Source organism: Falco rusticolus, chromosome 9 (genome assembly GCF_015220075.1).
Source record: "Falco rusticolus isolate bFalRus1 chromosome 9, bFalRus1.pri, whole genome shotgun sequence".
NCBI classification, from domain to species: Eukaryota; Metazoa; Chordata; class Aves; order Falconiformes; family Falconidae; genus Falco; species Falco rusticolus.
Window position 1 is genome coordinate 28,631,283 of NC_051195.1, and position 23,687 is coordinate 28,654,969.

Genomic DNA, 23,687 nt, shown 5'->3' on the forward strand with positions numbered 1-23,687 from the left:
TACGTGGCTCCCTGCATTTTTGACAGCCACCTCTAGGCATGATACAATTAATGGATGGTATTTGGAGCTACTGTCCTGGCAGGCTGTGTGAGCACCCCTCTCCATCTCCACAGCGACCGAGGATGTGCTAACTAATGCGGAGGAGTTGTGCTGGCAGCAGTGGCTGTAGAGTAACTGTTGTGAAATTTAACATCCATCCCATCCAAGTCCGTATTTCTGCAGTGTTGATTTCCAGGGCTGGGCTAGCTTGGGGTTGTTCTCTAGGAAGACAGAGGTATAGAGCTCCTGTAGAGTTCACCTGTGCCACTTCATGTTCTTACTTCACAGGGACTCATGCCTGTTCTTCCTTGCTCAACCTTAAAAGGATAAAGAAAAGTAGCCCAGGTGATATCTCCATTGCAGTAAAGCTGGAAGAGATGCATCGCCCTGAAACACTGGCAAGCAGTGAGGGGAAGCTGAGGGTATCAGGGATGTGTCTGTGTTCAAGGGAGTAAAGCAATAAGTACACTTCCAGTATACCTGGAGTAAAACCGTTTCAGCTGAGTGCAGCATTATTGCAAGAGGGCATACTGATAATGGCAACATTCTGGGTGAAAATGAAGAAAACCTGTTGAATACGTATGAATCTCCTGTGTTTGACAAAACAATCTGACACAGATTTCATCATAACTAAGCATTTTTGTGGTTTAGGTTTCCCAAGTGGTCTTTTATCTGTTCCTTCCCTCTTTAGGTCTGCTTCTGTTTCACACCTGAAATTAATGTAATTAACAGCCACGTCATAGTTAATTGTTTCTGTGAGAGCTGCAAAGAGCTGCCTCTATGTCTGTACGTTGTTTAATCTTTTGCACTGAGTTACAGTTTGATATTTTCCTCTTTCTTCCTCCTATTTGTATGTATTTGCAGGGTATTTTTCTGCTGTTCTTTCTGCTGCTCTCTCCCCTGGACCCACAGCACAGCTGTTGCCTCTCCATGTCTCACTGGTTGGGAAATGCTCTTAAACTCCCTTCCCCAGAGATCTTCTTGACCTGTGCCCTGAATTTGTTCAAATTTGCTTTTTTTTTAAAATACATTATCTTTAATCCGTTGTTCTTGTGCTTTCACTGTCTTAAATTGCTGAAGTTCATGATTTTGTAACCACTTGCATTAGAATTCACTTCCAGTTTTGGAGTGTTAATCAACTGTCTGTATCAGTAATATCCAACCAATAAACATTCCCTCCCATACTACTTTCCCTTCTCCAGAGCAACTTTCCCCATGTACTCCAGCAGCTTGGTGTGTCTGGGATTTGCCCTGCTCTGTCTTTAGCAGATGCCAGGGTAATTAAAATTACCTGTTTCTACTAATTCTGCTTATTTGGCTGCTGCAGTCAGATGTTCAAAAAGGCATCATCCATGTCCTGTTTCTGATTAACGGAGCTCTGTGGGACATCTCCTATGCTCCTGATCTCTTCCCTATCCCTGTGGACATGCACAGGGTCTATTTCTCACTTTTTCCTGAACGCCAAAGTATTCTCAGTACCAAAAAATCCCCTTCAGATTTCCTCCTTCGGTTTCCTAAACAATGTACATCATCTTATATTGGTATTCACCTCCAATGATGTCTTTTCATGAAGCATGTGTGAGGCTAAATGCTGTAGGTGTGTATGAGGGCTTTAAAGCATTCTTCATTCTCTGTTCCCCTGGCATGTATGTGCAGATGTATAAGATGATCAGAAGGCTGCCCTGTTATTCTTGCTCTGTTTTTCTCTGAGCCTACTGCAATTTCCCTTCCCCTTAGCTGTCATATCCTGATCCTTTAGCTGGTGTTAGGGCACCCACCAGCTTTTGTGAGTAGCTGCCTTCAGACCTAGCTTCCAGACCTCTCTGTGGGTTGGTGAGGTACCAACCATCTTCACCCAGATGTTCCTTTTTCCAGCACCCTCTCCCTGCAGAAGACCACCTTGCCCAGGCAGCAGTGCCAGGCTGTCAGCAGTGGGCACTGGAGCACGGCTTTGCGGCTGGTGCAGAGGAACAGGAGTCTGAGCAGACCTATCCTCCCCTGGCACATCAGTAGTGTTTTGTGAGATCCTAAACATTGCACGTAGCAATGGTTTGTTGACATAGTTTGCTGTTCTACAAGTCTTACCAAAGAGCTGCAGAATTGATTGGAAGCTTGGAACAACTTGCATTACTGTGAGGGTACTGAAGACCTGCAACAAATGTTGCTTAATGGACGTGTGTTTAGAGGAGGCTTGATCTTAATCCTGAGCCATCCACAAGAAACAAGAACCTAGCAGGTGGGGGTATAGCAAGATCCAGTTAGAAGAAGGCCAAAACAGGTAAGTTTGGGCTAGAAGCCGGGTGCCTGCTTTGACCATGGACATTAAATAACTGCAAAACTTTACACAGGAACAGGCTGATTTCCATACTTGCAGCAAATTTTAAGCTGGCGGTGGTTACCTTTACAAAAGATCTGGTCTGTCCTGCTGAGGGACTGGGTTTGACTCCTGTGCTCCTTGTATGTGTCCTGGGCCGTGTGGTGTGGGACATCAGGCTAATGATGCTGGCCTTTCCCAGCCATTCATCTGTGCCTCCAAAATCAGGTTCAGACTCCACCCTGTGTGCTTTGGTACAAAATTCCCCCAAAGATTAGCTGAGGAGAGCTTCCTGCCAAACCGGGTCCCTCCAGCTGAGCCGTATCTGCGAGCCCAGAGGAGCAAGAAGAGCCAGGGCCAGTTCCTTCAAATACTTTACAGATTAAGACCAGGGTCTGGGATCTGTGGGAAGTCAGTGGAGTTCACAGACCTCAGCGGGTTGTGGTCCTTTCTGCAGTGCTAGTGGTCTGCGCCAGTAATTGCCGTCTTCCTCATCCGCCTAGCTTGGTCGCTCGCTATCGTGTTCAGATGCAGTGACACTCAGCAGCGTGGACAAGCCCTCTGACATTATTTGAGTGCAGCTGGAGGCATCTACTTTAGCCTTGAAAATGCCTCTTTCTTGGCAGTGCTTTGTGTTTATTATAATGCTGTCTGTAATGTGCAAAAGTACATTTCTGTTTTAACTTTCTTCTTTATGTACTAAAGAGTGTGGTTTTAATTAAGGATTTCAGATTGAAACATTTCCGGTTTTTTGCGTTGTTTTTTGGTTGGGTTGTTGGTTGTTGGGTTTTTTTGGGGTTTTTTTTTTTAGGACAGTTTTCAGTTAAAATGTTTTAGAGTTTTGAAAAATACCAGATGCCCAGCTCACAAAGTGTACAAAAAGCCCTAGTCACTCCCTCTTCCTCCCAGGGAAATCAGCTGCTCTGCTAAGTGGGAACAGCCAGGGATGGCTGATGGCGAGAACGGGGTCAGCAGGCAGGAGAGGACTGGCCGGAACTGGGATCGGCAGTTTCCAGTGGCACACCATAGCTGCAGCTCCTTGCACCATAGGAAATGTTGACTCAGACCTGTAAAATGAAGCACCTGATTTTTGTGGATTCTGGGTTTGCCCCCCTCAAACAGCTGGGGATTGTAAGAGGAGATGGGCAGGACATTGCTTTAACAGCAGAGCATCCCTGTTGCAGCACCCGCTGGTGAGGAGTGTCAGGCACGCCCTTGCCATCCCTGGCTGCTGGCTGAAGCCCCCACCCATGCGGAAGCGAGGCCAACCCAAACAACTTGTAAAATAAAATGGTTGTTTTGCTGCACATCAACGGCTCTTAGAAGGAAAAATAAAAACAAGCCACATTTTAGCTCTCCTGGTAGTAGAAGAGCCTAAAAACATCCTATAAAGGCACCCAAAAGTTTTGAAAACAGCAGGCAATGAAAACTCTGTTAAGACCAGGTTTCTTGAGCCAGTCCCACGATTTTTGGGAATTTGACTCATGATTTTTGAATGTTGGGGTTTGGCAAGGCTAAAGTCCTCAGTTTGAATTTGTTCCCGATGTGGTGTTTCAGCTTCCTAGCAGGACTGATCAGTGTCACTCTCCTCCAGAGCAGCGAGAGAGCTGGGGGGCAGGAGGCAGATGGGTCCAGTACGAGGCACTGCACCTTCTGTGGCGCCGGGGATGCTGTCAGGTGGCCTGGTTTGCATCCCTGCGTGAAGCTTTTCTGAATCGAACCGTGTCTGCCACATGAAAGCGGTTCAGGCAGCAAAACCAGAACATGGGAGCTGCCGGCTGGGCTGGAGGGAATCTGAGCGCTAGATGCACGGCTTACCTGTGTTAAGCATTTTACTGAGATTAAATGGACATGTTAAAACCACACTTTGTATCTGTACGTCTCTCATCCCGGTTTAGCTGTGCAGCACGTGCACAGGGTGTTGCTCAGCCTGTACTGCCCAGCTCACATCTTGCAGGAAGGTGTTGAAAACATCTATCCTCTTGCTGCAGTGTTAGCACTTCAGGTGCTGTCAAGAAAAAGTATTTATAAAGAAAACCTCTGCCTGGCAACTGTGGCACCCTGAAAGAACGCTGTGGATGCAGCTTGGCTGAGCAGCCAGTGGTGCGCAGGGGAGTGGGTTCCCGTGATGGCTGCTGTGGTCTGCCCCACGGGTACTGCCCCGCAGTGGGCGGGAGGAGGTGCGTGTGGGGACAGGTGTGGTACCTGCCCTTGTGTCTTCTCTGTACAGCAAGCTATAGCATTATCTTGTACATACCTCTGTGAGTTTGGGCTGGACCGAATTTCTCATGCCTGGGAGGTGAGCTTGGTTGTAGGGGAGATCCCCCTCCACGTGGCTTCCTTGGCTGGGGACCAGAACCATCCAGGGACCAAGTCACTTCTCCTCCCTGGCAGCACAGAAATGGCTCGTGTTTGCGCCTCAAGCCAGCTTTTAACTGTACAAATCACCATTCCCCCCACCCATGGATAATGCTTTGCAGCAGCCCAGGTACTCGTGCCTCAAAGGCCCCCATCCCGATGTATTCCACAGCCCCATCCTCCCTGTGAGGCAGCTGGGGAGGGCATTTGCTCCTCCCATCCACCATCCCTGTCCATCTCCAGCTGCCTCCCTATTTGGGAGCTTGCAGACCGCTGAGTGCTTGAAGAGCTGACCACTACTTACCTATTTGGGAATGCTTTTAAATTGTTCCAGAAACTGCTGGTTGTTGATAAATTGGGGCAATTGCAGAGAAGTGTTTTAGCTAAACTGTGTAAAAGAAGGAATGAGCTGCAGCGCAGCACTGCCAGCTGTCATTGGATTTAGAAACACACATCATAGATTTTGTTGCTTTTCAGACAGCTGCGCTTATAACTGCTCTTATAGCCATATAAAACAGTCATTCTGTCAGCAAACGGTCTGGCAGCGGAGCTGGGTTATATCTGCAGCCGTGTTCCCGAGCCTGGCGGGCTCGCACCCTCCATGTGCGTAGGTGAAGCCTGGAGGCAGGCGGCTCTGTGGCATGGGCTGTAACCTGTCCCCAGCGCTGTAACTTTGCCCAGGGTAAAAAGCAAATTGCCGGGCTGTACCTACTGCCTGTGTAGGGGATGGTGCTGACAGAGCTTGTCTTCAGCGCCCCTGGTTAGGAATGGGGAGTTGCTTTTTACCCTGACTCCGCAGTTGCTGCTCAAGAGGCTGGCTCGCTGGAGGTCAGGCTGACAAACCACAGCCTGTTATAGCAGCACTCACAGCGATCAGGCCCTGTCCTCTGCGGTCCATCCTATTCAGACTTTAGAGCTAAAGCCGAGAGTCCCAGGGACCAGATTTAGATTTTTAAAAGATTTCCTCAAGGAAAGGGAGATAGTGCCTATTTATCAAAATTGAACCTTTTCACAGGATCAATATCACTTTCAATAAAACTTCATCCAGGAAGGGTTTCCTATGTAACAGACCAGCTTTTAAATGCCCACTCAAAGTAGTATTTGAATGTTTTATACACACATTTTATTTGCATTCCTTTATACAAAGTGGAACAACCTCAAGCGAACGAGCTTGTCTGCATCAGGAGGTTTCTCCACGAGTGAGCTGCAAGAGCGGGAGTGAGTTATTGCTGTGCATGCTGTTTCACACCCGTCCCATGTGTGAGCAGTGCCAGTGAGAAGTGACTGCAGCACAGGCTATGGCTGCCTGTCAGTGGGATGAGCTACCCCACAGAGAGCCCCAAGGGCGCCCAGCAGGCCGGCGCTGTGCAGCAGGGAGGATGATGATGAGCCATACCCATGTTTTCTCTGGAGCCGTTTCCATGGCTCAAGCCCAGTGATCTGGGGTGGCTAACAAGGTACGCAAGAGCAGGTGGTGCTTGTGGTCTTATTTTCTGTTGCTCTGTTCTTTTGCTTTGCTCAAACCTATAGCCTTCTCCCTGCCCACCTCCCTTTCCTCTGAAATTTTAGAAGATGCTGGATTCATCCTGATCCAAATGGGAAAATGTCTGAAGTTATGCAGCAGAAGAAAACAGCTTTCTTAGCTGTAATGTGATATTTGTTCCTTCCCAGGCACCGGGCTGGAACAGAGGGTTTGGAAATTGCCCCTCTGGCCATTATCTGAGCTTTACAGCATTTGGAGATTGAACCCAGATCCCACATCTCTTCTGAAGCTCCATGTCAATTTACACTTGTTCCTAGAAACCATTACTGTCCTGTGAGCTCTTTACCACACTAGGATTGAAAACAGAGCTATTCTGCTCATTTGAGCTCTTTTTTTGCATGAAGGCAGAGCTCAGTGCTCATTCCTTTTTCTCACCGTCTGAGGATTAAGCCTATTCCTGGTTGTTATCCGACCTTGATACCGTTTACACACTGAACCCAATGCCTATGTCTTTTATCTGAGCTCTTACAGCATTTGGAAGTGTGCCATGCCCCTTGTCTGGTATCAAAAGCATTATATTAATTTGGGATTCATTCCACAAAATGAGGCTGTCAGCCAGACTCCTTAGCAATTGGATATTGAACCCAGACCTCGTGGTTGTCTTCCAAGTTATGTGCCAGCTGGGATCTCAGCCCACAATCCATGGCTGCCAGCCAAGCTCCTTATTGGCGAGAGATTGACACCAAGCCCCCAGACTGCTATTTCTGTACGGTGGTGTTAAGGACTAAACCTAGCTCACGTGGTCAGCATAATCACCTCTGCATTGGCAATGAAATGAAAAATCTAGTTAAAGACTTGAATGAATATCGAGGGTCAATGTTCAGCTGCTTAAAGACCAGGGATGATGACAACAATTCCCTTGGAACAAGGCCCCCTCAATACTCCGGGGGGAATAGCCCCAGATCCCCCATCTGTCATCCAGCTGGATATAAATTCCAGGTTCTCATTAACACACAGTGCACAGCATTTCTTTACTGGCTGGCAGTATTAAAGTTAGTTCCTCCAACTTTCAGGTATTCTGCAGATGGGATTAAACTAGATCCCTTTTCTATAGCACCGTTAGGCTCTGCCAAAGCACTTCTTGTCACTCAGAGCAGACCTCCAACGCTGCACCTTGCCTTGGGAAATGTTTCCCACGTGCTGCATGCCCCCAATCTTTGCTCCCCTGTAAATCAATAAGGAAGGCTGGGAGGTAAATGAGAGCAAGGGACAGTTCTGCAAACCTCCATCCTCTTTGGGGGAAATCGGGAGCCTCACCAGACAGAGGGAGCGTTTCAGGTGAAACGTGTGTCAGAGGCGAGCAAACTTTTTCCTCCTGCCAGCAATTTTGCCTGGGAATTCTTCAGCATCTTTACACGGTGTGGTTTTACTGCATAGCAAAAAGCTTCAGAAGACTGAATTAAAACCAAACAGCTTCCCAGCTGGGATGGTCATCATTAGAATGCAATTTCCAGCAACTGTGTGGGTTTCTTGGTAGCCTTGAAATCTTTAAAATTCTCATTAAGCAGCAACTTTGAAGGAATGGCTTAGCATGCAGCTAGAAAAGGAAAATCTTCCCATGATCTAGTGGATCAAGCTGGATGTTATAGTGCCTATGGACAGCGTGGGATGCTGCTTTTTCTCTGAACTTGCAGTAATGGTGAAGGCTACCCTTTGGTGCTCTAAATGTACAAACTGTGAATGGGGGGTTCTGGTTTCCCTGTCTGAAACTCTACCGTGACTGGGGATGGAATCCATGGGAAGGTTTCAAGCTGGTTTTGCAGACCTGTCCCATGGGTCTGGAATTACTCTGATTGCCTGTTACATATCTTCTGATTCATGTTTATTTGCTAAGAAAGCATTAAGTCTTTGCCACACACATGTGGTTTTATGAGGATTTTCAGCCCAAGAGAGCCAGTGCAAATGGCATTCAGCTGACTGTAGTGGCAATTTGTTTGTAAATAAATTTTCCATGTACCCGCTTGTTCCTCTGTAAGTGGGAATACCTTTCTTTTTCCATCATTTGCTCTTGCCAGCCATCTTACTCATCCGTCGTCTGAACATTCTGTACCACCCTTCCTGCCTCCTCCCTGTAAAGCTCTCTTTGGCGTTCTCTTTGCCAGGTTTTTCCAGACCCCTTCCCTCTGCTATCTCCTGTGGGCGCTTAAAGGGCAGGGGATGCTGCTGGCTTCGGTGCTGGCATCAAGAGCTGTTTGCTGGGACGCTCCAGGCAGTGCTCAGAATTTATGGGGAATGCAGAGTTGAGCAATACCCGTGATTAGTTGAAATCGTTATTTCTAGAACTGCATTTCTTTGCTTTATCAACAGAAGGGTTCATCTGTTGTGCATTTGCCTGATCTCTCAGCTAACCTGTGGATTTGGGGAGTGCAGTGTGTGCTGCCCACTCCGTGCTCAGCTCTCTCCCCGTCCTCCTCAGCGCTGGCATGCACTGCATGTGTAAGAGATGGACGTGGTGAACAATGAGGATAGAGGGAGAACAGGCTCTTCTTTCCTGTCCTCCTGGTTCACTTCCCAGAGTTACGAAAGCCGCTGGCATGCTGTGCCATGCCCCACCACCCCGCAGCCCACTGGCTGATCTCTGCCTCCATCTCAGCACACACGTGTATTTCCAGTCTTCATGCTAAACCCTGCCAAAGCAAAATTCCTGAAGCAGAATAAAAAATGTGAAAGACTTTCAAACCCAGAGATTATTGAACTGTCCCTCTTACCAAATGGCGGTCAATACTATGTTCTTTATAAAGTCTCTAGTATAATGTTTAATTCAGTAACTTCAACTGGAAAGTCTTTCCAATTATTTTAAACTGCCAGAGACATTTTAATGTGCCTTAGATTTTGCGTTGGCATGCCACAGAGTGAAGTGCCATCCATCTTTCAGAGAACTTTAAAGTTTAGCCTCATATAAAAAGGATAAAAATGGGAAAGAATCTCAGAGGGTGCACTTGTCCCATGAACCTCACCATCTGCAGCCTCACAGACACCTACTCCTGCATTTTGAAATTGTCTCCCTTTGTGCAGGGTGGGAGATCCACGCAAACAGCCAAAATCTTTAATTCCTGTGCAGAGCTTCAGCTGAGGGCAGGATTCTGAGCAGATCTTTGCTGGCAGCCCCCCAGCCATGCGGGCAGTATTCACTCTCCAGATACATTCAAGCCTCTGCAACCAAGGATGTAAAAGGTTGAGAAAGCCTAAACATCTTCTGATTGATTTTTTTGTGCCAGGGCCACGGGGCATCTGTCTCTGACTACTGATTGCTGCTAGTCCCAAACCCACTGGGCAGGTACCCATCCCCACCGAACCCTGCCAACAAGCACTGCCGCTGGGTACGAGGGAGCGGAGCACGTAGCTGTGCTGCCTTGGTTAGCCTTGTTCCAACTACGGGAGCGTTAGCAAGTGGCAGAGGCTGACTCTCAGCATCCTTACACTATTTTTATGCCTTTTTTTCCTTTTTTTCTTTATTCCTTCTGCCTGAGCTCAGTGGCACGTGGGTGCAGAGTGTGTGCATCTCTGCACCGGACAGAGGGGGAGAAGGGGAAGGGAGAACATCTTATAAATCCAGTTCTGCTCTATTAAGATTCATTCTGGTACGACAATGGCTTTTTCTATTGAAATGCTTTGTGCAAGCCTTGCCTAATGATCTGTTAACTGGGGAAAGGTTAAATTCCTGCAAGATTTTCTGTGTTTGATGAAGAAAAAACAGTGCAATTATCCAGAATTCAAAGTGAGTTTTAGCCAACTGTTAATAATACTGTGATTCTTCATGTTCTCATTACTCAGAAGTAATGTGGCCATCCCTAGTCATGGCAGTAAAATATTTATAGCATTCTCTTTTGGCCCTGTTTGTACTTATGGAGGGCTAGAAATCACTCGAGGCCTTCTAAATATGCTTCTTTTTGTGCTTTAGCCACCCGTGACAGCACTCTTCTCCTCTAACTGCATCTGTGTGCAATGGAGGCATCCAGTTTAAGGCAGTCATCTCAGGAGGGGTCAGGGTCAGACATGCCCTTTAATCACTAATGGTTGGGCACCATGTGCAAAATGGTTATCAAGGCTATGTTAGAGTCACTGGAGAGGCTGGTGCTTCCAGGTTCACACTATCCCAAGACAGCTGCTAAGGATGAAGGAGATAAGCGGACTTGATACCTGATACTCTTGATACCAAGAGTGCCCATATGAACAATCTGGTTTGATGCAGAGATAGGTTTATTAGCAGTTTTCAGCTCTTTGTGGCCTTGTAATCTGCAGGTTGGGTTTTGCTGGAGACCACTGGAAACATGCAGGGGCAATCCCCAGACATCTCTGTGTTTCTCCCAGCTCCCTCCCCTGACTGCTGAGGTTTCCAGCTTAGAAAATGAAGGCAGAACATGAAATACATGTGGCATCTCTGTGTCCACGCACACGGAAACAGAGTAAGTGTCATGGGGAAAATATAATTTCACAGTGGCAGGCCCTGCACTGGGATAAACAGACAGCTTGTTTCCTCTGGTGGATGCATGGAAAATCAATTCCCAGTCCTCTGCAGAGGCTTCTAAACACCAACCAAATCCCCTTCTGTAGTACAACTGTTTTGTGCTGGTGAAAAGGTTTCATTTCTAGCAAGGGAACTGCAGGTAACACCTTTTTGCTATCTTCCTGTTGTCATTTAGGTGTCTATCTTATCCTTTTTATAGGACTCTCATTTCAAGTGCAGCTTTTTGCCTGGAAGTCTGAAGTAAATGAGTATTAAGTAACTGTATCTGTCTCTAATTCACTAAACATCCAGAAAAAGAGCTAATGTGCCTGAACCAGTGGGATGAATACATTAATCTAATTCAGCTACTTTTTGTTCAAACAACCAGTAGCATTCAGAAAAAGGTTGTGAAAGGGATTAGGAATTTCTTTTCTACATTTTTCCTTTCTTCTTCTTTCCATGACTTTGCTGTGTTCCATCAAACATTAGCTATTCAGTTAGCTTATTTTTTGACCATCCTTAAAACATTACTTTTAAAATAAGTTTTTTTTCTTTTCAGACCTGGCTCTGTATTCACCAAGGCTTTCAGTGACCAGGGAGAGCAACAGACTAAGCACAGACATACAGGCTGTGAGCAGCTTATCCTGACCACAGCGAGCAGGTCCCAGCTGTCACCATCTCACTTGCACCTCAGTCAGACAGTGTGGGTACCAGGATCTCAGAGCATCACCCCTGGGCTTAGGGCAATTCACTGAGCATGCAGTTGCTGCCTCTCCATCCCCTTTAGCTCCCTTGGCGATGGTGGTGCATGCTATCACCTTAGTGACATGGCAAGTCTGATATATGTATCCTCCACTCCTTTACATCCCTCTTTATTGGGAATATGCAAAAAGTCCCAGAACAGGCTGACCAGACCCTTCAGTTTAACAGCAAATTACTGGTAGCTGCTCTTGATGTGTGTATTTCTCACTGCAGTTCAGTCTAGATCAGGGTTACCTCGCTTTCTGAAGAGAATATCATGTGCAGTCGTGTCAAAAACCTTAAAAACCATCAATGTGTAAGACCTAAACGGCTGCTTTGCTGCCTGCAAGCCCTGCTCTCCTGTCAGTAGATTGCTTCAGTGTGATTTGTTCTTGACACATTCCTGTGGCTGTTGATCATCTCCTTATATTTTGTAAGTGCTGACAAGCAGCTTGATTATTTGTCCAAGTATTTTTCTGGGACCTGAAGCCGGTCTGCCTACTCTCTAATTCCCCCGTGCCTCCTTCCCCTCTTCTGAAAGCAGAGCCCTCGGTCTGCCCTCCCAGCCCCCTGGAACCTCCCTGTCCCTGGTGGCTCCTCACAGTTAAGTGGTTGCATCTCCGAGGCTGCTTCAGGAAGCTCGTCGAGTGTCCTGGGATGCAGTTCAACAGTCAGGGATCACTGAAAACGCCACAGTTATCTAATTACTCTCTAACCAAATATCCTCTCACTGTCACATGAGTTCGTGTCCTGCTAATGCTGGCATTAGCTTTGTCAAGCATTTGCTTGCTTTTGAGTTTTTGGGGAAGATTGAACCAAAAAAGGCGTTAAACCTTTTGGCTGTACCTGCAGCGCCCTGTACCTAATGTCACACCTCTCCGACTAGCGGGTCAGCTTTCTTTAGCCACTCCTGCTGGCTAGTGCTCCACTGCTCACCAAGGTCACAGCACAGCAGAGGAGATGCCAGCTGGGGAGCTTTGGGGCCAGTAGGTAGGACAGGAATCCCACAAAGACCCCAGCACCCCAGGAGGACCACTTGGCCAGGCTGTTACCAGGCAGCGAGCCCTCCTCTATCCCTGAGCTCAAGGGGTGACAGGGATCTCCTGTCTGTGTGCAGAGCAGAGGTTGGCCAGGTGCGTGGTGCATGTCTTGGAGGTTCTATTTGATTATTTCTGGGGCTTGGTTGCTGCCCAGGGGGCTGTGGGAGCAGAGAGCTGGTTGTGGTGGTGGGCACGAGAGGTGGCTGTGAGCTGGCAGCCCTGGGGTGGTGATTGCCTCCTCTGCTCCCAGGCACTGCAGGGATCTGCTGTGAAAGAGATGCAAGGCAGGACAAGCACAGGAGAGGATGAACTTTCCTTGCCAAAAGCAGATGAAAGGACGTGTTATAAAGTCACTTGTCTCTGGTAACATGGGCCCTAGCTTTGACACAGTGGTGGAGGGCATCCAAGTTTTATGCTAGAAGAAGAAGAGCCCACACCTGGAATCCTATCCTGGTTTCAAAGGTCAGGCACATTTCTGCAGTTACAGATGTCGCGGGAATGGCATTTGACCCTGGCCCATCCTACACAGAAGGCAAGGTCTGATGGACAACAGGATCATTTGAACCTCCCTGGAACTAGCTTTCATTTGAATTACAAACTGTTTTTTGTTTCTTCCCAGCCAGGTCTTTAGACAAACTCTATAACTTTGCTGACTGCTCTGGCCTTCACCTGATCTTTGCATTGAATGCTTTGCGCCGAAATCCCAACAATTCCTGGAACAGCTCCAATGCCCTCAGCCTGCTGAAGTACAGTGCCAGCAAGAAGTACAACATCTCCTGGGAGCTGGGCAATGGTGAGTGTGGGAACAGGAGAGCCACGGGAACGGAGCTCGCTGTAGCAGGAAGGTATTCCCTTTTGGAAGAGGATATTTGCAGATCCCGGGATGCCTTGCCATGTAGTTTCAGAGGGATTTAAAGGCCCTTGCTATAAGGCAGTGTTAGTCCCTTAGCTGGACGTTTCCATGAACTGGTATTAAAGCACATGGAGTGTTTCTGGCTGAGCTGCTCTCAGTCCTTTGGTGGCCAGACCAGCAGCTGTATGGACTTGTATGGTGGCTGCAGTGCCAGGGGAAGTGGGGGACCCTACAGGGACAGGAGCACGACATCAGGGAGCAGGTCCTTCACCCAGCACACAGCAAAAGGGGGTGCAGGAGGAGATGCTGGCCCAGGAGAGTAAGCGGTGGCCCTCATCCACTTCTTGGAGGCTCCTTCTGCTGTTCTACAGAGCAGGCAGGCAGCTCTGCGGAGCTCAAGCTGTGCGACAGCGTGAGCTGTGTCTCTCTCTCCGGAAGCACGGATGAAGGAGCAGAGTTGGCAAGCCTTGCTTGTCTATTTTTATTTTCCCAGAGCCCAATAACTATCGGACCCTGATCGGCCGCTCGGTGAACGGCAGCCAGCTGGGGAAGGACTACATCCAGCTGAGAAGCCTGCTGCAGCTTATCCGCACTTATTCCAGATCAAACCTCTATGGGCCGAACATTGGGAGGCCCAGAAAGAATGTCATCGCTCTTCTGGAAGGGTAAGTGATGTTGCTTTGATGAAGAGATCAGAAACCCCTCTTGAGACTGATGCCCTCTGCAGCAGGTAGACTTGCTCTTTGGCTTCCCATTGCTCAACAGCTGCCAGGACAGTGAGGCTCTGTGTGGCTCAGCCACCACAGTACCAGGGACCTGGGGACATGGTCATCTCTGCTGCTAAACTTCTGCAGAGATGCCTGGTGGGATTTTGGGCTGGGCTGATTAACAATCTCCCAGTTATTCCCAGCATTTCCCAATTACTGGCAGACTGAGGTGCCCACCTTGTTGAGATGTGAAGATAACTCAGTGGTATGGATGCAGGCTCCTGCATGCCTGTGGTCTGCAGAGCCAGGAGGTGGGTCCTGGCACCGCTTAGCAGTGTAGGTGTTGTCTCAAGAGTCCTCCTGGACGAATTGCTTTGCTCTTCCCATTCAGTGATGACTTCTCCCTGTGCTTTCTCCATCTATGCAGAGGAAGAACCTGTAGCAACTTTCTTCACTGGCCAAGCCCTCTGCTCCCTCCTAGGAGAATTGGCATGTCTCTAGTTTGGGGAGGCCAGAGGTGGAGAAGGAATGGTGACAGTGAGGGACGCAGACACCTGGAGGTGACATTGGACAGCTACAGGAACCAGGGAGGTGTGGGAGCCTGCTGGCAGCAGGAATTGGGACTGTGCGGCTCGAAGACCATGCAGCAGAGGGGAAATTCCCTGCAGGACTGTAAACAGAAACTCCAGTGCAGAGGGCTGGGCAGGGGGAGGTGTGGAAGGGACTCTGCTGGGAGCAAAGCTGGGTCTAGCATTCATTAACATCTGCATGAATGATCTGGCAGAAACAATAAACAGCACACTGATTCAGTCCCTGGCGAGGTGGGGAGGGAGCCAGGGCCAGATTCTCAGCTCTGCTGCAGCAGCACAAAGAGACCATAAAGCTGGTTGAACCAGCTGTGACGCCAGCATCCCTCTGGCTGAGAGAAGTGGGGGAGCAGCCCCTGCACCCCCCCACGGCTGCTGCTGGTGCCACGCGAACGCATTGCTTGCCAGAGCCCCCGCATTTGGTATGGCACGGTGAAAGCGGTGCGGGGGGAGTTACAAAATGTTGTAGTAGCCTTGATCAGCAGGAAATCTATTAGCACCGGGAGGAGCAGGCTGAGTAAGGAAAACAACAGGGATGAAAGCCAAGAAGCTCTTAAAGAAACGGAAGTCCTACTGCTCCGTTTGCCCTTCATGCGCTGCAGCCGTGTCCCAGGGAAGAGGGGTCGGAAGAGCCATGTTGTACGGCCAGGGTGGTCCGGCAGCTCTGCATTGCTGGGGCTGCGCTGTGACTGACGGCAACCCCAGGAGCGAGGCTGTAGTGTGCAATCCTGTTGAGAGGATGGTAAACACACCATCTCGAATGAAAGGGAAGATAGGTAAGAATTAAGCTTTGAACAGCCCTGGCAACGTGATGGTGGGGGGTCTCCAGACCCCAACACTGGTCTGCAAGAGCTGTAGCAAGCATGCTGGCTCTCCAAGCTATAGGCTGTTTCTGTGCCACCATCCCTGCCTGCCAGGGTGACGCTGGTCCACAAGCGCTCAAAGTGATTTCTCTCTCCCATGGAGAAGCCTTGTGTCCTGCACTCCAAACCCTGGTGTCTGCAGCTCGTGGCAAGCGGCACGTGCCTGCACAGCCCACGAGGTCCTGTGAGAAAAGAGCTGCTTGTCTTTCCTCACAAAGACCCAATTATTACAAGGCAGGATGTAAAGAGAAGGAACAAGTCTGATTACACAAAGACAAAGGGCTAAATGCTCATTTGCAGTATTTGGAAATGGAGTTGCAAAAGGACAAACAAACAAACCCCAGTGCCTAAGCTGCCTGACAGTGTGAGCTTTACTCCCAGCAGCTCCCTGCGGTCTCTTCAGTACTCTTGGTTAGTGCTACCAACAGCTCTGCCTTCTGCAGGAGCATTGCAGAATTTCTCAATGGGATGTGGCTCAGAATGTGCATCTCAGGATCCTGAATGAGCTCCACAGGGTCAGTAAGCAAGAGTGAGGAGAAGTGTAGGAAGATGTTCTCAATGGCAAGCCTGCTGTCTGCCTGGCCAGACCACCATGAGTGGTCTACATAGTGCTCACAGTAGGATGAAGACTCCAGAGTGAATTAAGTGCATGCAATTAATAGTCCTGATGATGCAAAATCTGCAAAGTTTTTCTCTTATTTTAAAAAGTGTTATGAACAGCAAAGTCAGCCAGGTAGGAAAAGATATGCCAAGTAGAAGATTTTGACTCAAGTGTTAAGTTAGGCTGGAGGGGAGACATGAGACACCCCAAACGGGATGGACGGATTAATCTGCCAGGCAAGGAGTGCCCTGTTACACAAAGTGAGGAAGCGGGGTTTGGTGGGGTACGTAATGGAAATGAGCTCAGAGAGGAAGAGGAGAGCTTGGAGAGGAACAGGGAGTGATCTCCGACAGTAGAAGATGGCTTTAGATGTTCTCCAGGGAAAGCCTCTAGGGTTACCTGAGGTCCTGAAACACTCAGAGAAAAGTCTCATTGTGAAGTACTACCTAAGATTACATTTTCCTGTTGCATGCTCTGTCTATTGTTTAACTGTTATCTCAAGCAATGAAGCTAAACTTACTCTCACTGTTTAAACCTTGTCCTGTAATGGCAGCATCAACATGACAATGGGCATTGCTCTCTGCTGTGCACCAGGCTCTGTCTGTCTCAGTGGTGGGAGACGGACACCTCCAGGGCCGTTCTGACCCAGTCCTAGGGTCTGTCCTCCAGGACAAGGTGGGACAGAACTCCTCCTGGGGTGCCACCTCTCTGGAGTCTGCTAGACAGGCTAGATGGTGAGCACAGATCAGGTACCTCAAGGTTTGCCACACGTAGCGGGGTGTGCATGCATGCTGCCCTACTGCAAAGGCTGTCCCTAGGCAGGTGACACTGAGCTGTGCTGGGTGAAACCTGTGCACTTTCTCATGGTGGAGGCAGGATATGGTGAGGGGAGAAGAGCCCTGCCTGACACGCAGCAGCACAGGCTTTACACACCCTTCACTGCTGAGTTATTGCTGCTGAGCTCTTGCACCACCCTGCATGGTGCGATGGCTCTGAGCAGCCACAGAGCATATCAGCGTCACTCTGGGCTGGCAAGTCCTGGAGAGTAGACCAGGACTACTACTGCTGGTGTAAGGATGGGCTCTGCAGTGATGGAGCATTGCTCAGATGACTGGGGCCTGCTGTGTGGGAAGCTAGAAATGGTGTCTTGTGAATGCACAGGTGCAAGAGGGAATTTCTCCAGACACAACCAACAGTTGAGTTTGATGAGGTGTTAATTAGACCATTCATGCAGCCTGAGCTGTTGGAGAGCAGACCACGTTAGCTACCTACCGCGTCTGCAGGTACAGGAATCCCAGAACTGCTCAGAATTTGCTTGGGGAAAAAATTGTGAGATTCTAAGGAATTAACATAGATTTTAACAACAGATCAGGAATCAGACACAAAGGTTAATGCATGAATGCATCACACATTCAGTGCTGGAAGAGAAGAAACACCAGGGAAAGCGATTAGGAAGAATCGATGCTAACTTGTGTTACAGCTCAGAACATTTGGTACAAAACTTCGACCGGCACATTTGGGCAGATTTGGCTAGGCGCTCTCATGTCCTGTTATTCCTCAGTTGGTGTAGCCTGGTTTTTGCCACTGGACAGACACTCCTAAGTGTTAGGGCGTTACCTCTATCACGGCAGGAGCTGCAGTGCCAGGAGGATAAGGGCTGGCAGGCACTTGTATCCATGCTAGGCTGGCTGCTCTTGATGGTCTGTAGCCACTTACAGTCCTGAGCCTGACGAAGTCACCAGAGAAGTGAAAAACTTTCTTGTCTGGAGCTATAGCCTCTCCCTACCTCCTCATCCCCCAGTCCTCAGAGCCACCCAATCCGCTGCATCCTTGGCTTTCTGTCTGCCCTCTTTCCAGCCTCCTTGGCCTCTTCTTGCTATGGCCATCACTGCTGCACATCCGCCCTCTGGTCACAGGGCCACAGCACCTCTGGCCAGGCAACAGCAGCAGGCGAGGGAGCTCCTACATGTCAGTCCTCACCTTGCAAGGCACAAGAGCTTCTTATCCTCCATGATTCTACTGCCTCCTATTCCTGGTTTGTAGTACCTGTGGAGAATTAACCACCTGTCTGGATCACTTTGGCTCCTTTTGGTGGTGATGTCATTCCACAGTGCTCTGAAAGGAGCCCGTAAAGGTGAGGAAGCATCTTTGTCAGTGGTGATGGAGCCCTTCCTCCCTGCTAGCTGTGGACATGGCAGAGTTGAGAGAGAGCATGGAGATGACATCTTGATTCATCTGTGGGCAGCCCAGGTAGGGGTCAGGTTAAAACCAGTTGCAGTCCTCAGCCCTGCTCCCTGCATCCACAAATCAACCCCAAGCACAGGTTCCTGCGTTGGTGCTTATGTGTAGAGAGAGGTGTTAGCTTATAGCTCATGAAATGGCACAGGCTGTATATTTGGGGTCCAACACAACCATACGCCAAAGCAAAATCAAGGTGCTAAAAATTGGGAGAGTCTTTGGTAGTATTTTTATGATGACTGCCCATACCTTGTGTCTGTGCTGTCATGAGCGCGAAGAGGGCTGTGGCTGTCTAAGCAGGTCAGCACACAGCAGTCAGTCTAGGCACTGCTTTTGACCTGTGACTTTTTCTGGAGTAGCAACCAAAGACAGTGTATGGACAGAGCTTGTTTGTTTAAATTCAAGTAGGGAAGAGAAACAAGGAGAGCCTGGAGTAGGTGGTATCCAGCAGAGGGAAGAACTCTGGGTGGGTTTCAGGAAGAAACTTGGTATTTGTCCTGTCCTCTTGCTGACAAGGACTTCTGCCCTGTTTGGCACAGGGGACTTGTAAGCACTGCATTTTTTAGAAGCTCTTTTTGGCTATTTGGCTTTCTTTAAAAAGCACATCCTTGCTGTACTGGTCTAAGGCTCTCTTGTGATGCTGCAGAGGCAAGCATGTCTCAGTCAGCAGAGCCAGAAGCTTCACCCTTATGCAAGCTACTGCAAGGCTGGTGGCACAGACTGAATAGGTCCGGAGCAAGAATTCTGTGCAAAAAGTCAAGCAACATTAATGATACAAAGGGAGGAGGAGGTCACTGCAGCATGACCTCAAGCTCTGGTAGCATTGAAATTATGAGTAAATCCATTCATAAATACATTGAAATGATGTGTGAAGGATGTGATGAGGCATTTGGCTATATAGCAGGGCCAGGGATCTGAGATCTAAGCAAAGGATTTAGCTATTGCTCTTTCAGGAGGAAAGGGTTAAGATAGTTGTTGCTGAAGCTTGATCTGGATGGCTGGAGTGCCAAAATCACAGTTACCTGTATAGGAAGAACAAAATGGGTAAGGAAAGACATAGATGAGATTATGCCACTGTATTAATACACAGTGTGCCTTATTTCTGATTGCTATCTACAACCTTAGTCTTTTCATCTCAGAAAAGATGTAATAGAACTAAGGAGGGTTGCAGGGAGAGGAGCTGAGGATGTGCAGAGGTATGTGATGTCTTCATGTGAGAAGAGATTAAATAGGCTATGCCTCTTCAGTTTGTAAGGCAGGCAGCTCAGAGGGAATGTTACCGAGGCCCACGAGCCTGTGACTGTGAATGGGGTGTTTTTTCCACAGAGCAGAAAGTAGTTTGGAAGGAAAGTTTGGAAAGGAGGAAACTTTCACATGGTATGTAGTGACATTGTAGAAGTCATTGTCACAGGGTGTTGTGGAGGCTGAAGTTGTGCGTTCAGAAAGGGACTGGACAAATCAGTGGTGGGAAAAAACATCAGTCATGTAACTTCATGGTCCAGCTGGAACTCCCAGAGTCCCTGGAGTGCAGGTTACCGAGGCTGGTGGGTCAGTCTGGGACACAGAGCTCTCTTTGCTGGAAGGCTTGCGCAGCCCCACCGTAGATCATGTTGGGTGAAGAAAGGTGACACTGAGCAGAGAAAGAACACGATATAGCAGCAGATTTACACATAGTCCCCACCAGGCTCTGCTCCCTGGAGTGAAATTCCTGTCTGAAATCTGGCATTGCAGGTTAAAGTCTTTGCAGCAGGTGGCATGAGCTAGGTCTAGTACCTGTCTCTGCTGCTGCAGGTAGATTGTGCTACTGGAAGAAGTTAGTAAGTGAAGCCTGTGCCTTAGGCCGCCTCACCATCCAATTCAGACACCAGATAAAGCTCTTTCTACGTGTCACTGTTGGCTCAAAGGGCAGAGATCTGCCACTCAGCTCTAGCGATCTACCACGGTACCGCAGGCAGGCTGGTGTTGCTCCCACACTTGGCGCTTCGTGGGGGGGTCACTTTGCTTTTATAGTACTGTAGGGAGTAGCAGGTGAAATAACCTGTGTTTGTGAAGTCCAGCACCCAGGAGTCAGATGATGCTAAACCACCTGAGAGCCTGTGTGATGGTAACTTGTCTCATGCAGCTGCATTCTTTGTTAGAGGATTACTTTTTTTTTATCGTTTAAGGGATGACATCTGCAATTACCTGAATGGGAAAGAGGTTTCCAAATGCAGATGGCTCCTTAATGTATCAGGAACAAGCCTAGGAAGTTCCAGTGGCTGGAAGCTGAAGCTAGTCACATTCAGATGAGAACTTAACATACTTGGAGGCTAATTAACCATGGGAGTAATTTACTTAAGGTTGCAGTAGGTGCTCCATGACAGACAAGTATTGAATCAGGACAGGCGATCTGTTTCAGAGATGTGACCACACTTAAATCAGGTTGTGGTCCTGGGAGATATGGCTCTGGAAAATGCTCTGGGAGAGGTCAGATGTGAGCCATGGTTTCACAGGACAGAGTTTTGGTGTCAGTACCATCTCATGGTGTTGCAGCTCTCCTGCCCCACTCTCCCACAGCTGTGAGATGCTGTCCTACATTGTGCCAGCATTACCATTTCTGGGACAGAGCTGGGAACTGTTTGGGTGGCCAAGCAATGGTATATTACATTTTTCTCAGTGCTTATTTGAAAACAAGCTTGAGCCTCTGTTCTAGCTCAGCGCAGGGCCCCACAAGTAGTAATGCTGGCATGGGATGCTGGCACACGGGCAGCTGCAAGGATAAGGAGATGGATATACCTGAACTCGGTGGCTTTGTCTCACCCTCCGTACACAAACTCCCTGAATGAGTCTCCTGTTCCTCCACGTGCCTCTGACGTGTTCTGCTTTCCCACCTAGAGATGCTGGCCCAGCAGATTTTGAAGATTTTTGTGTTTTCCCAGGTTTCTGACATGCAGAGGGCCAGCCAGGGATACTGCACAGGCATGCCCTGGAGCTGCCACACATCTGCACTACAGGGCATCACTACAGTAGTTGCCCACATTGCCTGCACAGTGTGAGCTGAGCTGGTCCCACTGCCTCTGGGGGTTTTTACTGCACGTGTGCTGCGCAGCCAATTGGTGCTCACAGAGAAAGCCCAGTGTATAGGAAAATGGCAGATTTACTGTGCCAGCCCAGCCCATCTGTGCAGCACATGTGCAGGGATCTGAGCCCTCCCGGAAGAGTCTGGTTTGCTCTGCCTGCACTCCACACATGGACATCGTGCAGTCCAGGAAATCCCAGATAAAAATATGCCAGCACTGGTCATTTAGCCCCGATGGATCTTCACTGGCCTCAAAGTCTGTGGTTTGAGAAGCACAGGTGCTACAGGAATAAAGGGATTAATAACATCTGTACTCCAAAGCTGAGGATATTCTGATATCTGTGCATCACTGCATCTCCACCTGCCCTGGGCTTTCATCTCTTGCTCATGCAGTACCACTTGTTGGCTGTTGAGCTGCTGGAGGTTCCCTTTGGAGGGTACTGTCCATTGGCCAGGTCGTCTGAGGTACTCCAGGCACAGAACTTGAAGTTTTACCAGGAAATTTTTTATTCCACCCTGCAAAAATCTCAATAAAAGAGAAAAAAGAAAGAAAGAAAAACAGAATATGGAAAGCAAAATTTGAGATAGATGTGCATCTTTTATAGTCAAATTTGAAATGACCAGAACTAACCAATTTATTTTGGTCTTATGGAGACAGAACACTATGCAAACCAGTGCCTTTTCTTTCCTGCTTTTGGTCTGCACTGCGCTGCCTGAGTGATACCTGTGTCCTAGAAGAAATTTTTCTCAGCAGCTTTTAACAACAGGCCAATTAGCTGTCTGGAAACATGGGAGATGGGACAGATGGATGTCCTGCTTCTGCTGCTCCAAGGATGCTGGAAGTTATACTGAGGGTTTGCTTTGCTTTTCAGTCCCTGTTCAAAGACGGCTGTTGTGGGTGTATTTGCAGCAGGGCTGTAGGCACTGTAGAAGTGGTGAGGAAAACCGGACAGCTTCTCCCTCCAAGCTCGTTCTACTCATGGTTTTGGACTGTGAGTGGAGAGTGTTAAGCTGAGCCTGAAGAAGTGATTTAGTAACATCTGGGATGGTTTATTTTGCAACCAGAACATAAAACATTTGAGGTTATAAAGCAAGGTGGACTACTCTTCGAACACAATTGCAATTGATCGATCTTCAAACGCAGTATAGATTGTGTTCATCATTTCAGTTTAGAGTTCATTAGTTCACTCTTGTATGCTTCATCCATTACGTTTTAGGCAGCAGTCCCTGTAGTGAGCATTTAAAACCTGGGAGCTGGGTATTTTGATCCTTTTGGCATACTTCTGCACACATAGTTTTCTAGAACAGCAACCTTTCCATAGCAATATTTGCAAAATCCTCTTTTTGCCACATGACTGCTCCGAGTTGCAAGGAGCTCGCACCTCTCTGGCTGGTCTCCTCACCCTGCTCAGCTGGGGAGAAACTGTCCCCAAATCACCACCCTGGCACTGGTCTCCTGGGCCTGACCCTCAAGAGAGATGTAAAAGCCTTTCTGAAAGGCGTGCCTGGGAACTGAAGCTCACAGCACTGCTAGGCAGCAGAATCAGGGATGCATCAGTGCCTACGGGTTTTTACAGCGTGTTATTGTTTTTCCATTTCTAATTGTATCTCTTCCCTCTCTGTCTGCAGGGATTTATTACCACTGCCTTTGCCAGTGTCCTCTTATGCTTCACAGGGTCCAGCTGCCCTTTTGTCCCAGTCTATAATTGACCATCGTTGTTAATTTAAAGTCAGAATGATTGTTTCCGAGCTATATTTAGCCTGAAGCTTGCTGCTCTTGTTTCAGACCTGATTAGAAGCTCGTGCGCCGGAAAGCATGCTGCTCATCCCTGCCACCACAACTAGTCTGATAAAAGGTCTCATCTTTCCTCACAAACCTTCCCTTTCCTTCCCCACCCTTGGTCATGGACTGTCCTGTGGGAGTCGGAGGTTGCAGGACCCAGTGCCACCCATCCCTGTGTCCCCATCAAGTCAGGGCAGCTGTGTGATTCCTGTTGTGTTCCTGGGATCCCTGTGCACCAGAGCAGCCCACAACAATACAGAATCGGTCTCTCTCTCTTCATGTTCGCTTGCTCAAGCCGATGTCTTCTGTCATGTGCATAGATCACCACTTCCAAAATGCATCAGCTACCCAGCACGTTACATATTGAATAGAAAAGCTTGCTTGTTCAGTTGGTGTGTGCCTTTATTTGTTTTCATATCTGTGTCCTTAAGCATAATAATGTAGTAACTGCTTGGGCTTCCTTGTGGGAGCTGCAGTTTTCCAAGGTGCATTTTGGATTGCTGGACCAGGGAGCC

The 23,687-nt window shown here is 48.4% G+C and overlaps 1 protein-coding gene across 1 annotated transcript in view; it reads left to right on the forward strand.

Moving 5' to 3' along the window:
* The window catches only part of HPSE2 (heparanase 2 (inactive)), a 112,444-nt gene that overhangs the window by 60,346 nt on the left and 28,411 nt on the right, over positions 1-23,687 (forward strand). The window contains exons 4-5 of the mRNA XM_037399801.1: positions 13,102-13,275; positions 13,829-14,000. Coding sequence (XP_037255698.1) covers positions 13,102-13,275; positions 13,829-14,000 — 346 coding nt within the window. The remainder of the gene's footprint in view (positions 1-13,101; positions 13,276-13,828; positions 14,001-23,687) is intronic.